This window comes from Misgurnus anguillicaudatus, chromosome 23, assembly GCF_027580225.2.
Source record: "Misgurnus anguillicaudatus chromosome 23, ASM2758022v2, whole genome shotgun sequence".
Taxonomy (NCBI): Eukaryota; Metazoa; Chordata; class Actinopteri; order Cypriniformes; family Cobitidae; genus Misgurnus; species Misgurnus anguillicaudatus.
The window spans coordinates 17,959,801-17,975,533 of record NC_073359.2 but is presented as its reverse complement, the minus strand read 5'-3'; the positions used below and the strand labels follow the sequence as shown (position 1 = coordinate 17,975,533).

At 37.4% G+C, this 15,733-nt stretch overlaps 1 protein-coding gene across 1 annotated transcript; it reads right to left on the bottom strand.

Moving 5' to 3' along the window:
* Positions 1 to 741: 741 nt before the first annotated feature.
* On the bottom strand, positions 742 to 13,641 carry creb3l3a (cAMP responsive element binding protein 3-like 3a). The gene is made up of 10 exons (XM_073861338.1): positions 13,482 to 13,641; positions 13,160 to 13,273; positions 12,843 to 13,074; positions 12,514 to 12,647; positions 12,237 to 12,347; positions 12,036 to 12,142; positions 9,348 to 9,413; positions 9,151 to 9,238; positions 7,454 to 7,550; positions 742 to 2,351 (listed from the first exon to the last, which is right to left on the bottom strand). Exons 1-10 carry the CDS (start codon positions 13,500 to 13,502, stop codon positions 2,035 to 2,037), a joined length of 1,287 nt encoding a protein of 428 aa, XP_073717439.1. The 5' UTR covers positions 13,503 to 13,641; the 3' UTR covers positions 742 to 2,034.
* Positions 13,642 to 15,733: the final 2,092 nt, after the last annotated feature.

The window sequence follows — 15,733 nt, the reverse complement described above, 5'->3', positions numbered from 1 at the left end:
CGCTCTACAAGATTAAAGAGGTGCTGGGTAAGACAAAACCTTTCCTGTTCAAGTTTGAAGAATAGACCGTTGATGAGAAACTATAGCCCGTCTGCAATCTAGGTCAATGTTTTCCTTTTACGCTGATTAAAAACTAGCTTCGCTCTTATTATTATCATCAAATTTTAATGCAGACATTTTAAAACTCATCACAGATCAGTGTCAAAGGCCAATCTTTATTAAAACCCAAAGTCTCTCATAGGTAATCATTTAGCATTTAAGCCTAAACAATAGAGAAAAGATTTATATTGCCAATGTCACTGATTTTCCAAATAATACAGTCTTTGTATTTGTCCTTTTTTTTATTATCCAGAAGGAGATTTAATACCTATTCATGGTTTACACAGTTTAAAATGGCAAAGAGTAAATAATGAGTGATACATGAAAATGGCATAATCCTCACTGTCATATCTGTTAATTTATGTAATTCTTTTGGGATTACAGCGAAATGTGCCTTGCACATGGATTATCCAGCTGTATTAAAACTGTATTTGTCAGTGATGATCTTGTTTATTTTTAAGGAGGGTGGTGGGTTAACCTGTGTTTGTAATACACGCTGGCCTCATTCTGTCTCCTTTGACGTCCAAATTGTGCCGAAGAGCATTTATGTCATCCTTTGTGCAGAACCCAGAGTTCAAAAGAATCGTCCATTTCATTTGAAGTGTTTAAAAATGTATTTTAAAAAACTATTTACTGCTGAAATAGGTCGAAATGTAGTTGAACACAACATGAATTTATTCAAAAGCACATTCATTACCAAAAGTTATTTATGGATCACTCTGTGCACTAATGTTTCATCTTGGAGTTCCCAGGTCATTAAAAATTAACTTGGGCTTTCTGTGCCCATGGCGCAAAATCGTCTTTTAATACACAAAAACACAAGGCACAAACACAGATCAAAAATAATACATTGAATTAATAGCTAGATTGCTGTTAATAGCAAATGAAATAGCAGAGCAAGCAATTCAAACTTAAAGGAAAACACCACCGTTTTTCAACACTTTACTATGGTTCTTACCCCAACCTAGATGAATTAACACAAACCCATGTCTTTTAAATGCGTGCACTTAATCCCTGGACAGCATGCCGTACATGTGCTAGCATTCAGCCCAGCCCCATCCACTCCCCAGGATCCAAACAGGGATGAACCCAGAAGCCACCAAACACCTCCATGCTCTCCCCACCCAAAGACTGCCACATGAGTAAGTATGGTGGCACAAAATAAAACATGGCGATTTTTTTAAAGCGGATGAAAAAATGAGAACTATGATGTATGGCGGAAGAGCACTTAGTTTGCAGCACTTCGACCTCGGGCGCAGTAATATTGACAGTAGTAGTAGCAGTAGTCAGGGAGTAGTCAGGAGTGATGATGTAACATTTTGTGCCACTAAACTAACTCATGTAACTACTCATGTAACAGTCTTTAAATAGGGAAAACATGGAAGTGTCCGGTGGCCTCCAAACCCATCCCTGCCTGGATCCCAAGGAATGAATGGGGCCAGGCCAAATGCCAACACATTCACGACACGCTGCACAAAGATTAAGTGCACGCATTGAAAAAAGACAGGTATGTATAAATTCATCCAAGCCGAGGCAAGAATACAGCAAAACATAAAAAAAATGTGGTGTTTTACTTTAATGATCACTTCTTTAACATCAAAAATTGTGAGGTCACATCGAAAAATCTGGGGTTTTTGTCCTTTGAACTTCAAATTGAAGAGGCACATTTAAAGTTCTCTTGTTCTCAAATAAGCACATTTTTGAGACTTCTGTAAAGTTAAACAGATCGAGAAAATAAAAAGTATGACATAAAAAACTCACAAAATTAAAGCCAAAGTAATATAGTATATAAAAAAGTATATTTTTCTACAAGATTAGTTCAGAAGGAAGAACAAGAAGAAAAAGAGCTTCCAGCCATCTGTAAGCTAAAGTCCATCTTCAAAAGCGCTGTTGAAGGAGTTCTGACAAATCCCTGGATCAATCCCTCTCTGCCTTTCACATATCATCAGCGTTTGGACTCTGCCTTGAGCCACGTCGAGGATTCAAGGTCACCGTCGCCACATACCCAGTGATGGGGTCGCTATGGTAATGGTCGTCATGCTGGTGGTCCAGGCTGCGGTTGTAAGATTCGTGGTCGTAATCGGTGAGTCCCGTTCCCCTGCGTAGATCTCCAAGCACAGATGTTATCTCCTCCACACTTTTGTCCCCAGAGAACCGAGGAAGAATTTTGGAGTCTTCAGCCACAGAGTACGGATACTCCAGGGCGTGCATCACACGGGAAGACTGAAGGTCACGCAGCGATCGCGAATTAACTGCATAAAGAAAAATGTGAGGTTGAACTTCAAAGTGACCTCGCAGAAGCTTTTCTATGTCCATCAGACGTAAAGAAATTCATTTACGTTATGGCAAAAGTTCACATCATTGTTTAATTTAAAGTACTTCCCCGAGAAAAACGTTCATGCTCAAAGATTGCCTTTTCATAGCTCAGGAGATTTAGTGGAGTTCTTCGTTATATGTTTTATTTAAGTGTCCTGTGGATCAGCAGGTATAGGGCAGGCGCAAGCAATAGCAAGGTCATGGGTTTGATTCCCAGGGACTGTACCCTACTGAAAAATCCAGCTAAGACCAGCATAAGCTGGTGAGCTGGTTTTAGCTGGTTTTGCTGGTGTAGGAAGCTGGTTTTGCTGGTGTAGCAAGCTGGTCTAGGTGTGTTTTGGTCACATTTTAAGCTGGTCTAGCTGGACTTAGCTGGTCATGCTGGAATACCAGCTGCCCCACCAGCATGACCAGCTTTGTTAGGCTGGGAGGACCAGCGTAAACCACCTTAAACCAGCTGGGACCGGCTACCAGCTTATGTTGGTTTTAGCTGGATTTTTCAGTAGGGTACTAATAAAATGTTAAGCCGCACAAGTTTGGATAAAAGCTTCTGGATGAAAAAAACATGTCTGGGAAAAAAGTTTACTTTTACTTTTTACTAAGTATAGATCCTAACAAATTACAAATTGGGCAAAAAGCGTCTCTTTTGTTGGCAAATGCTATTTACACTAGCTCCGCCCACCAATGTCTGGTTGGACAACTAAAGATTAAAAACGTTGGTGCAGAGCAAATAGCTCGTGGAACTGGCTTTTGACGCGATGTCACTGGTTCAAATCCGCTTGGCCGACCTCGCTCTTATCCCTTTTCCTACATATCACATCAAAAAAGCATTTATTTTTAGTAAAAAAGAAGAAAATATTTGAAAAGTGTAAATAAAGTGCCTTACAAGTGTTTATTAAGACAAAAAATGTATTAAGTTTAGGGGTCAGTGTAGGGGTGGTTTTTATTCTCCAAATAAAGGGCCGTTCACATTATAACAATAACGATAACTCTAACGTTAACTATAACGATAACTATATTGCCGTCCACACCACCGGACGATAATGATATCTTTATGCTAATTCGCTCGCGAGGCGCAGTACTCATGCAAATCATTTACCTTCACTGGCATTAACTAATAGTGCATATTTTCTTTAATAAAAACGCTTGTAATTGTTTACGTGTCATTGAATGTGTAAATATGCTGTTTCTGTTGCATTTAAACAGCGAGCAGATATCCTCAACACGCCGCATTTGCGTAACTCTAAACAGTTAATCTAGTAATTTGTGTAATCTAATCTCCTAACTTTTTGATGTAGTCAGTGTAGTTAAATTAAAAGCATTACGTAGTCAATTTCACAGCAACTGCATCAGCGCTGGATACATGAGGTAATTTTATGTAATGGACCAAAGCAATGAGCTTCTCCACAGTGTCATCTGTTTTTTCAAATGCATGTCCACTTGAAGTTTAAATAGATTTTATTGACTGTCAATGGTCAGAAAAATTGCTCAGAAAGTGATTCCAATAATATCGCTCATTATTGGTATAGTGGTAATGTGAACTCTGCTATTCTCTTTATATAAACCGATTTTTAAAACTATTTTTTGTTATCGTTATAATGTGAACGGCCCTTAATGCAGCATCAATTTAATAATTTTAATAAATATAATCATTTACATTCTATGTTAATTATTGGATCTTGTTAATCTACAAAAATACTGAGGTGCAATAAATAAAACTTATTTTCAGCTACTGTAAATAGCATATCACTAAGGAAATGCTGATATTGTATCTTAGTATAAATACAAAATATCTCTATATTTGCACTTAACGTAAATAGTATCTAACCCTATTTGCACACTTATTGTAAACAGCCACTACCAATATTTAATGAGAAATATTTTCAATTGATTTTTTTATTGCAAACTTTCTCTTTTCACATCAGAGCACAGCTTGACATGTTGTAAAATCCTCTGATACGCCGAAGAAGTTGTGCAATAATTTTTCTAAAATAAAAAACAAGTGCAATTGCATTTCCATTTAATTTGCATTTGCTTTCCGTTTAATTTTGTTCTTACCTAGGAGAAACAACTGAGACATTAAAGGCAAAGTGCGTAATTTTCACTGCTAGCAGTCGCGAAACAACAACACTGTCTTAGCTTGATGACGCCGTGAAAGAGCATGGCATGATGACAGTCTTGCAGCCTATGTAAATCAATCCAGCGAGACTCATAAGTAAGGGATAATGTAGAGGCAGCCGGTAGTTATCGGGAAATAAGCCCCGACAGTGTGATCAGGACCCGACGCGAAGCGGAGGGTCTTGTATCACACTGAAGGGGCTTATTTCCCGATAACTACCGGCTGCCTCTACATTATCCCGCTTATTACACGGCTACTTGCCACGTAAGAAAAAAAACTGGACATGAATATGAATTTGAAACATTTTAATGGCATATTTGTTTTAAATTAACATTTTTATCCTTCCGCGAAACTTTGCACAGATGCATAAAATGATCGTAATACCTTATTAAGATCCTCTGCTTCATACTTGTCTGCCTCCATTTTTTCTCTTTTAGCCAGTCTTTGAGAAGTTTCAATGCCCATTCTGTATTTTTTTGTGTGTTGGCTTCGTAGCTGTCATGCTCTATTTTGTCAAGTTCAGTCTCAGTAAGCTCTCTGTGTCTTGTCGTTGTTCGTTCTTCTATTCACTGTTTAAATGTTTTGTTTTTTCCGTACATGTTAAAATTAATGTCACAATTTTCCATTGTTAATTGTGGTTGTCCAGTGTTTGTCACAAGATGGCGCCAAACAGTAATCTTTATTGGCGCGGAGCGATTTTAATCTTACAAGTAGTCCGGCTATGCGTTATTACTTTGGAGCAGTTATTATTTGAAAAGAACGAACCTGCAAATGTCTCAACTGACCAATCAGAATCAAGCATTCCAGAGAGCCGTGTAATAAATCAGGCATATGACATAAAACTATCGCAAACACGGTTTGATTGCTGCGGCACTCCTGCCGCAGCAATTCGATGACTAGAATTTTGCGCGTGAATGAAGCGAGTAAACTCAAACTGTTCAAGCGGCAAACTAGGCGCAGTAGATGCGATTTTGACCCCCTTTAAACACGGCTGGTTTGAACCCACGGTAATGTCAATATGCCGATCAAACTGCGCAGTGCTGCATGCCAACACAATCTCACGGCAAGTCGTGTTATAGTCACTAAATATTTGATTAATTAATTCGTGTTCATGGACACGATTTTCCTCTTTTTTTCGTGCCATTGAGCATGAATGTCTTTTTCGTTTCAGTCAACACAAATTTCTATAAGTAGTTTTTCGTGTTCGTGGCACGACTTTCTTTTTTGTGTCATTTTATGTATTGTTTTCCTCATCGTTTTTCCTATTTTTAAATCATTGCCGCTTGGGGTTGCGTTAGATTTGGGTTTTGGGTTAGAATGTAATTTTATGTATTAGTTTCTACATGTTTTCTTCCGATTTTAAAACTATTTTCGGTTGGGGTTTGGGTAATGATGGACGAAATGTAACAAAAAGTCATTCTAACCCTAACCCCAAGTGACAATGGTAAAAAAAATAGTAAAAAAATGACACGAAAAAGAAAGTCGTGGCACGAACACAAAAAACTATTTATAGAAATTTGTGTTGACTGACACAAAAAAGACATCGGTGCTCAATGGCATGAAAAAAGCGGAAAATCATGTGAACACAAATTAATTAATAAAATATTTTGTGACTATAACACGACTTGCCGTGAGACAAGTGGGTTGTTCATGCGTAAGTAGTAGTTGTAGCATATAGCACGTCACTCAATTAAGCTGGTTAAAATTGAAGATTTCTTTGAGTTCAAACATTGTTGGAAACTATTGAAATAATATAAATAAATAAAACATTTAAGACTCTGCTAGTGATTTGTGAATATTTTTATGCAAATATTTTACATATTGCCTTACAAGTGAGTTTGTGACCCCATCATCTCTAATAATGAGATTTGGAGCATCAAAGTTTGATTTCATTCATTAAATTCATATTTATTTGGATCTTTTATATGATAATGACCTTACTCGATATTAAAAATATCAAGGTGATGTTTTACAAAATGTTCTTCTGACTTGAACCGCGTTTTCACAGGCAAGGTCAACTTTATTTGGGATTTTGATTTACTATGAAAATATAACTTTTTACACATATTGTATATTATACGGAAGTGTGTCACACATTTCTGTTTACTTTAATTCATTTATCAGCTGTTATAAAGTGCAGTGGGTTCAAGGTCAAATTAGCTTTTACTGCGAATCAAACCTGTGGCTTTGCCATTGCTAGTCCAACGCTCTTGTAGTTGAGCTACAGAAACCCAACTAGAATGTGAATTTTTGAGTTATTTTATGTCTGTGGATAAAATAAACAGGCGCAGTTTCACTCTGTCTTTTTTCATTGTCCCTGAACCTCAACCACTCACTTCAAAAGAACTCAACGAGACGCTAATCGAATGAGACTGTGACCGAGTGCACCAAACTTTAACCATGACCTGCATACCCTGCAGAATAAAAATTGATTCCCCTCAGAACCACTGACAGCATTTTGATGAGGACAAATTACAGCTTTTCTTCCACGCCGTTGATTCAACGTGAGGGAAACATGACCAAGCCGTCTGCATTTCTTCCGGACCACACCACCTCTCTCGGCACTTCTCAAAACTATCATAAAGTTTTGGCGTGAGCCTAATGGCTTGTCAACCATATGATGCATTACACAGATTGCTTAGGACCCCTGTTTCTCCAAGCGTGACATAAATTCGAGTTTGGGATGACGTGCGCACGTAGAGCAGAAAAATCGCAGATGCAAGCTCTTATTTCTTTCTTGTATCTCTAATTTGTTTCTCATCCTGTTTTAGAAGAAACATCTGGAATAAGGTTGATAAAGTTTAAGTTGACAAAGCTGAAAGGTCTCCTGAGCTATTAGGTAGTCATAATGAGTGTTTCCCCATATGACCTGTCTGCAAGCATTGGAGAAAGTGGAGATGTTTGATCCAAATATCTCACCTCTCAATGGACTGAAGTCTCCATGCTGACTGACTTTGGTATCTGTGAAGGGCTTCAGATTGGGTAGGAGAATCAGGGTAAATGAGAGAAGCAGCACCTGAGGAACAGAGACAGGCGTGAGCTTACCTTTGAAAGGTACCATTTAGGTACAGATATGTATACATTTGTTACCTTTGAGGTACAAATATGCACTTTTTGGGTACCAATATGTACCTCTGAGATATTTATATGAACTCTTTAGATGCAAAGGTGTACAAGTGTTTTAAGGTCTCAACTAGATAAAAAGGCTCATAAATCAGCCAATTTTAAAGAGCCACACAGATCCAAAATCGAAATTGACCTGTATTGCAGTGTGTCATGTAGCTGTCCATCAATGTAAACAATGTGCAAAGTAGTTGAACCAAAAAGTGCGGGATTAATAAAGTTATTGTCTTCTAAAGTAGGGAGTCGACTCTGAATCGCTGAAACGAGTCGTCATATGGATTGAATTTCCTGCCTGACTTTATCCACGTAATATGAACACTTTGCATAATAATCTCCGCCTACAGCCTTGCCCGGGAGAAACGAAAACTATGACCTGCCCACAGCTAGTTAGTGTGTAAACATCATATTACGTTGTGTTTTCAGTTTGTGTTGTTTTCACTACTAAAGGATGAAGATATATTAAGAATCTGTGGTTAAAATCACTTTTTCAAGGAGGGATTTACTAGACGTTTGGCAATGAAAGATGGTTAAGTACCCACATTATTTGGAACAACATGCGTCTCCTAACCACAACGTGTAAGTATGATTATAGTTACATACTTGCGTAAATGAATGTAAAAATGTTAGTGTCTGTCGTAGTTTTTATAACCTGGACTAATGATGAGTGATTTGTATTGATGTTGTTGTTTAAACTCTTAATATACTGTAAGAGAGTCACATTAGCAAGCGGCTAACGCATGTTCACTCGCAGTTTTGCTATGATCCAGTTAGCTTACATCAATGCTTAAATGAGTGTAAAATGTTAGTTTCTGTTGTCGTTTTTATTGCTTGGATTAATGATGAATGATGTCGTTGTTTAAACTCTTAATATACTGTCAGAGAGTCACGTTAGCAAGCGGCTAATGCATGCTCACTTGCGGTTTTGCTATGACCCAGTTAGCTTACATAAATGCTTAAATTAGTGTAAAATTGTTAGTTTCTGTCGTCGTGTTTATTGGTTGGATTAATGATGAATGGGGTGTATTGATGTCGATAATGTCTTCTCAGTAAATCATGTTAGCACTAGGTCAATACATGTTGCACTATTGTTGGTCTGGGCCACTGATCTGTGGTCTGTGCGGAGACTCTTTTCAGTTGACCAATCAGAGCAGGTTAGGCTATGGAAAGGTGGGGTTTAGGCAGACTGATTCGTTGAACGGCTTCACACGAATCGTTTGGGGATCTCTGAGAAATGGGGTAATTTTAAATTTATATTTTGAGAAAATGACAGTGTTTTTTGACCTTGCATGCATTTAAACCTGTTGTCCGGGACTTATAAACAGCTTAAAATTGGCATCTTACTGGCTCTTTAGGGAAAAACAAGCACATATGTGACCCTGGACCCCAGTCTAGTGTAGTGAAAAATATGCATGGTTGTTTGTCTAATATATGTGTTTAGTTCCTTGCGTGTGTGAACCCTCTTTAATGTGTGTGCAAGTTTTTTGAACCCTCACCAGAACACAAGTCCCAGTCTGGGCTGGTTTTTTGTATCCGTTCATGACCAACGCCTGGAGTCTACGCAGCTGCTCCATCAGCGATATGAGATGAAGAGATAAAGCTAGAAAGTTCAATTTTCAGGGGCCTGCAGGCCCCACGTGAAAAGACTGAAGCAGAACTGTGAGAATTACCAAGTAAATGATTCCCTCACATGTTGCATTTCTCCAGCTGGAAGACTTTCCTCTGCAGCTCCTGGTTCTGCGTGTTGCATGCAGCCATCCTTCAAAAAAGGACATTTATTTGACATCTGGTTACACCTGGTATTTTGCCAAGGTGTTGCGTTCAGTAGCAATAAATTTCCTCAGTTTAGATTATGATCTTTAGAGTATGATCTCAGTTTGGATTATGTTCTCCTTTCACGTACACTACACCGTAAAAATTTTAAGTTAAGTTTTTTCAACTTTAAATGTTTCACTTTAAAGGTGCATTTTGTAACTTTTCTCTTGACAGAATTGCAATATGATATACAAAACTATATTATCAGTGGTGTATAAAGACCTTACAAAATGAACTGTATTGTTTTTATTACCTTAGAATTAACCGTTTTTATCAATACAGTCAATACAGAAGTGACTTAAACTGCAATTTATCGACTGGCTCCAAAAAGGAGTCAATTCCCATAGACCTCCATGTTAAAATGCCCAACTTTATAGCAGGAAATAATATTTACAGTCTGGTACAAAAATAGTTTTTGGTCTATATAGCTAATTTTGCCCTCCATGACAACTGTAAGAGAGGTAATTTTTTTGTAACTCATTCGTTTAAGTTATTTTAAGCCTTAAAGTTCTGCATAATTAAGGGGCGTGGCCACTTGAGTGACGGGTGAACTGCCACTGCTTTCTTTAGAATCGAGCTAGGCGGGCGTGGTTACAGCAACCAGCCAACTCAGCTTCACCCATTGTCCCGCTCTTTACCCATTTTCAGTTATCCGCGAGTGATGTGCGGCCAAGATGGCGACAGCAGGCACCGCCTACTTTAAAGAAACAGTATGTAGGATTGTGGCCAAAACTGGTATTGCAATCACAAAACTTGTGGCTAAAACTGGTACTGCAATCACACAACTGGTGGTCAATACACAAAATGACAACATAAACATCAGTTGAGGGCTGCAACTCCACTTCTTAAATGACAATATCCTGGCCGGACCACTGTTGTCAGTGATATAAGTATTTGAAATGAAAATGATTTCTTAATGTCTAGTGACATGTCAGGGCCATTTTATGATTAATTGATATAAATTTCTTACATACTGTTCCTTTAAGCTTCAAAAAAGCTCTTCACAAACCTATGGGTGACGTCAGACACTATGCCCATACATGGTTGCATAACAACAACCCAACATTGGGTCATTTTTACCCAGCATGTGTTCTGTCCAATATTTACCCATTATAGGTCAAAAGTAACCCAGACATTTTTAGAGTGTGTGACCCTGGACCACAAAACCAGTCATAAGTCGCACGGGTATATTTTTAGGAATAGCCAAAACATTGTATGGGTCAAGTTATACAGTTTTTTAAGCCAAAATTCATTAGGATATTAAGTAAAGATCACGATCCATGAAGATATTTTGTACATTTCCTACCATAAATGTAATTTTTTTTATTTATCATTAGTAATATGTGTCGCTAAGGACTTCATTTGGACAACTTTAAAGGCGATTTTTCTCAATATTTAGATTTTTTGCACCGTCAGATATTCAAATACTTTGGGCAAAAATTGTCCTATCCCAACAAACCATAGGACACTCCAAAAAAAAAAATTTTCAAGATAAAAATTTCTTAGTATTTTTGTCTTGTTTTCAGGAAAATATCTAAAAATTCTTAAATTAAGATGCGTTCTCTTAAAGGAATAGTCTACTCATTTTCAATATTAAAATATGTTATTACTTTAACTAAGAATTGTTGATACATCCCTCTATCATCTGTGTGTGTGCACGTAAGCGCTGGAGCGCGCTGCGACGCTTCGATAGCATTTAGCTTAGCCCCATTCATTCAATACCATTTAGAGATAAAGTTAGAAGTGACCAAACACATCAACGTTTTTCCTATTTAAGACGAGTAGTTATACGAGCTAGTTTAGTGGTACAAAATAAAACGTAGCGCTTTTCTAAGCGGATTTAAAAGAGGAACTATATTTTATGGCGTAATAGCACTTTTGGAAGTACTTCGACTCTGCGCAGTAACACCCTCCCTCTCCCATTATGAGAGTGAGAAGGGGAGCGGACTTTTCAGGCGAGTATAACTACTCGTCTTAAATAGGAAAAACGTTGATGTGTTTGGTCACTTCTAACTTTATCTCTAAATGGTACCATTGAATGAATGGGGCTAAGCTAAATGCTATCGAAGCGTCGCAGCGCAGCCCAGCGCTTACGTGCACGCACACAGATGATAGAGGGATGTATCAACAATTCCTAGTTAAGGTAATAACATATTTTAATATTGAAAATGAGTAGACTATTCCTTTAAAAAAAACAAGTCAAGTTTTTAGACCAAAAATATTAAATTTATGGGATTTTGTGCATAAAACAAGCAAAAAAATCTGCCAATGGGGTAAGACTTATTTTCTTGGGTCATTTTGCTCATCAAGAAAAAGCATCTTAATTTAATAATTTTTTTTCTTGAAAATCATTTTTGCGGTTTAAAAAGCTTATTTATTCAAATATTTAAAAAAAATGGACCCTTATGACTGGTTTTGTTGTCCAGGGTAACATATTTCCCTCAACATACATTCTAAACATTGATACACATTTAAGGCAAGTGACTCTAAATTTGTAAATGGTAGTGTAGTTTTTGCATTAAGCCTTTCCATCTTTTGGTTCTTGCTTTGGCACAAAACTCCATACCTGCTTTCCAGGCCATCAATGTATTCTTTCTTCTTCTTCCGGCTCTCTTGGGCCGACTGCTTGTTGCGAATCTTTCTACGAATTTTCTTCAGAATCCTTTCCTCATACTTGATCGAGGGGGGAAAATGAAAGCATTGAACTTCAAAGACAATCTGGGTTGCTCTACTTTTATGGTATAATTACCAGCTGAAGGTTCTGTACCTTGGTGAGCGGGAACTGATCTGGCAGTGCGACTCCTTCCTTGGCGAGAAGTCGTTTCTCATCTTCTGTAAGAACCAGCTCTTGGTAGGACTGCTGGGATGCCTTTGTGGGCTGTGGGGATGACAGGAATATCAATATTACATGAAAGTAACAAATCCAATCATCGTTTCTGGAAGACCGGATCATAGTCCAGTTTCCCTTCATCAAATTTATCTGCACTAAGGAGTCTTTTTTCTCTATTCTGCCTTTTTCACTTCACGCTACAGTGATAACTCACAGTTTCTGGTGTGCCAGATAGCAGCAGGTCCTTGACAGTGAGGGGGAATCCGGTGGCCGGTGTCACCTGTGGTGCTTCTGATACATGCTGCATCCCTCCGGGCTTGTTTGAGAAGAAGCCGGTCCCCCAGCCATCTGCGGGAGAAGATAATACTATTTATCCTGCTTTGTTTGTGCATACCTTCACAAAGCACAGGAAGCTTATCTTCAGAAAGTATACAAAACAGGGATGCATAATGCTGTGAATCAATAAGCAGATGTTTGTGTGCTCGGTCGGGAGGCTAGTAATCATCAGAGTTTACAACCTTCCGAGTTTGAAGAAAAACTCACTTAGATTGAAAGGGAAGTTGGTTTCAAGGACATTGTTTGGGCCCACAAAAACGGGAGTTTCCACCGGAGGGCTTCTGATGGGTGGTGGGCTGTCGATGTGATCCGAATGGGGGTCCTCGCTAATTCCACTGTCGCTCGGAGAGGGCGACCAAACTGGAGACCCGTTCACCGAGTCGGAGCCACCTAAAATTGCTTTGAAGAAATCTTCGCTACCCTGGGCAGGCATCATTATCTGGGAATCATACAAACACAGGCGTGTATTAACATAGCCAAGCTTTAATTTAAGCCAGACTTTGTTATATGTGTATGTGTCATACATGCGGATCTTGAACCGGCCAAAGCTGATCATTTTGCGGTCCCGTTTCTTCATGACGTAAGATGCCGTCGTTCTTATCGAAGAGCAAATCGAGCAGATCTAACCCTTCGCACCCCTATAAGAGAGCGAGTATTTGCTTTAATTTGGAAGTGATACGATAATAACATTTGAAAAACACATTTAAAACATATACCTCAAATGGTATGAACTTTGCTCTTTGTGAATTATTACATGGGCGGGTAAGATAAAAAAAATTTTGTTTAATAACAATTTATGTTTTGCTAGCTTACAAAAACGAATAAAATACAAATATCTGGACTTACCTGGTCGGAATAATGGTCCATTTCATTGACGCAGGGTTAACAAAATATCCTTGAATAAAACGAGAACCAAAATAACTGTTATCGGGTTGTCTTGACTTGTCTGCGACTGACTGCTCAGTGAGGACAAAGTACAAACTCCAACTCAACGATCGGGTCATCAACAATCATTTTCAGCCCTGTCTTTTGATTGGCTGTGCTTTGTCTGGGTGTAAGAGTAAAAAAACACAATTTTGCAACAATTGGAAGGAACAGTATTGTTTGCATTTCATCAAAACATCTCTGTGCTACTGGCGGGTAGCTTGTATTTAGTAAACATTTATTGTATAATACAAACAAATAAAAAATACATAAATTTAAAGACTGGAGCGATACAGATTATATTTAAAGGGCCACTATATGTTTATTTAACAACCAAACATCACCTTTCACCAAGTAACAAATCTCTACTGCAATGTTTCATTGATCAAATAAGAGAGCAGGGGTTCAGACATGTGCTGTGGGAAACACCTGACACATGAGTTCAAAGGTCATATTTTCCTTTCTATATGAAGTCATTTGACCTTTTGCACAGTTTATATTAGCCAGAACCATCCATTTAATAATAAACAAAATGAACACATTCAATGCATAAAGTTATATGATATTGATGATAATGATAATATATACATACAATAACTAATTATAACAGCAAATTTCATTAATCATATTAACATATTAATTATATTAATATTAATAATAACAATTACATAATTTGTGACCCTGGACCACAAACCCACCTTTAAATAGCATGAAGAGTTTGGTTCCAAAACACAATAAATCCATTTTGACTAATTTGGGTAAAAATGTGTTTTCTATACCAAGAAAGTGACAAGCTGAAAACCACTATTTTCTGTTACAAACTTTCACATAACATCTTTAGGTTTTAAACATTAAAATTTCAAATCCATAATTTGATTTGCAAAGATTTATTATAAAAACCTGATAATTTTTTTCTGCAAAGTGCAATAAATCCATGAAAAGTTATTTTTTCAAAATGCAATAAATCTATTGAATCAATATATAAATGTGCATTTATCTTTGCCATGTTATATTCATTTAGTTGACTAGTGGTATACACTAAATAAAAAAATAAACATTAATGGCATTAATCAAAACACTTTGTCATATTAAGAACACTGTCATTGCTGCTGTCGTCTTCGACGTCATTGTGATGATCAGCTGTAAAATGTTTTGGTCCTGCTCGATTTTCGTTGACTTTGAGTAAAATAATGGAAAGTTTTTCATAAGATCCCCTGTGGTCAATGTGTTTGCATGACAGAAGCTTGATGCTGTCGAGAGAACAAGCAACAGCCATCATTTTCCGTCGCCCGAGTGCCTCTCAAGGAAATTATTCGATTTTTATGGCTTGCGTTTCTTCCCCGCCACAGAAAACCACCACAGGTTTAGCAATGCCATCAAAATTATTATTATTATTATTTTTGTGGATCATGAAGTACAAAGTAGATGAGGAAAACTAGGATTCTGTGTGTATTGAAAGCTCCGCCATTGTTGTTTAAAATGCGTGGAATGGTAAGCTGTGATTGGTTGAGAGGATTTATTGCATTCTGCAGAGAAGGAGGACTGACGTTTGTCAAGGTTTGGAAAAAAGGTAGAAAAGATTACAGAATAACACGGCGGATATCGGATTTTGCGACAAACTCTTCATTTGTAGCAATTGCCAAAAATACATTGTATGGGTCAAAATTATAGATTTTTATTTTATGCTAAAATCATTAGGACATAGGTAGAGATCAGGTTCCATGAAGATATTTTGTACTGAAAATATATCAAAACTTTATTTTGTGAGTGGATGCATAAGGACTTCATTTGGACAACTTTAAAGGTGATTTTCTCAATATTTCGGGGGGTTTTTTGCACCCTTTTAAATAGTTGGATCTCTGCCAAATATTGTCCTATCCTAAAACAAAGCTGTTCATATATGAATACACTCTAAAAACCCAGTGTTGGCGCATAATGGGACAAACCCAGCCATGGGTTCAACTAACCCAGAAAATTTTTTTTTTGGACCCAACAATGGGTTAAAATATACCAGCATGTAAATTACAACCCAGTGGGTTGGGTTTGTCCCTTGAAATAACCCAGCATTTTTAAAGTCTAATATTTGTTTTAAATTACTAAAATAATATGAATAATGTATTAAATAATAGGTATTATTAATATTATCATATACAAATTATTATATTATTATTAAT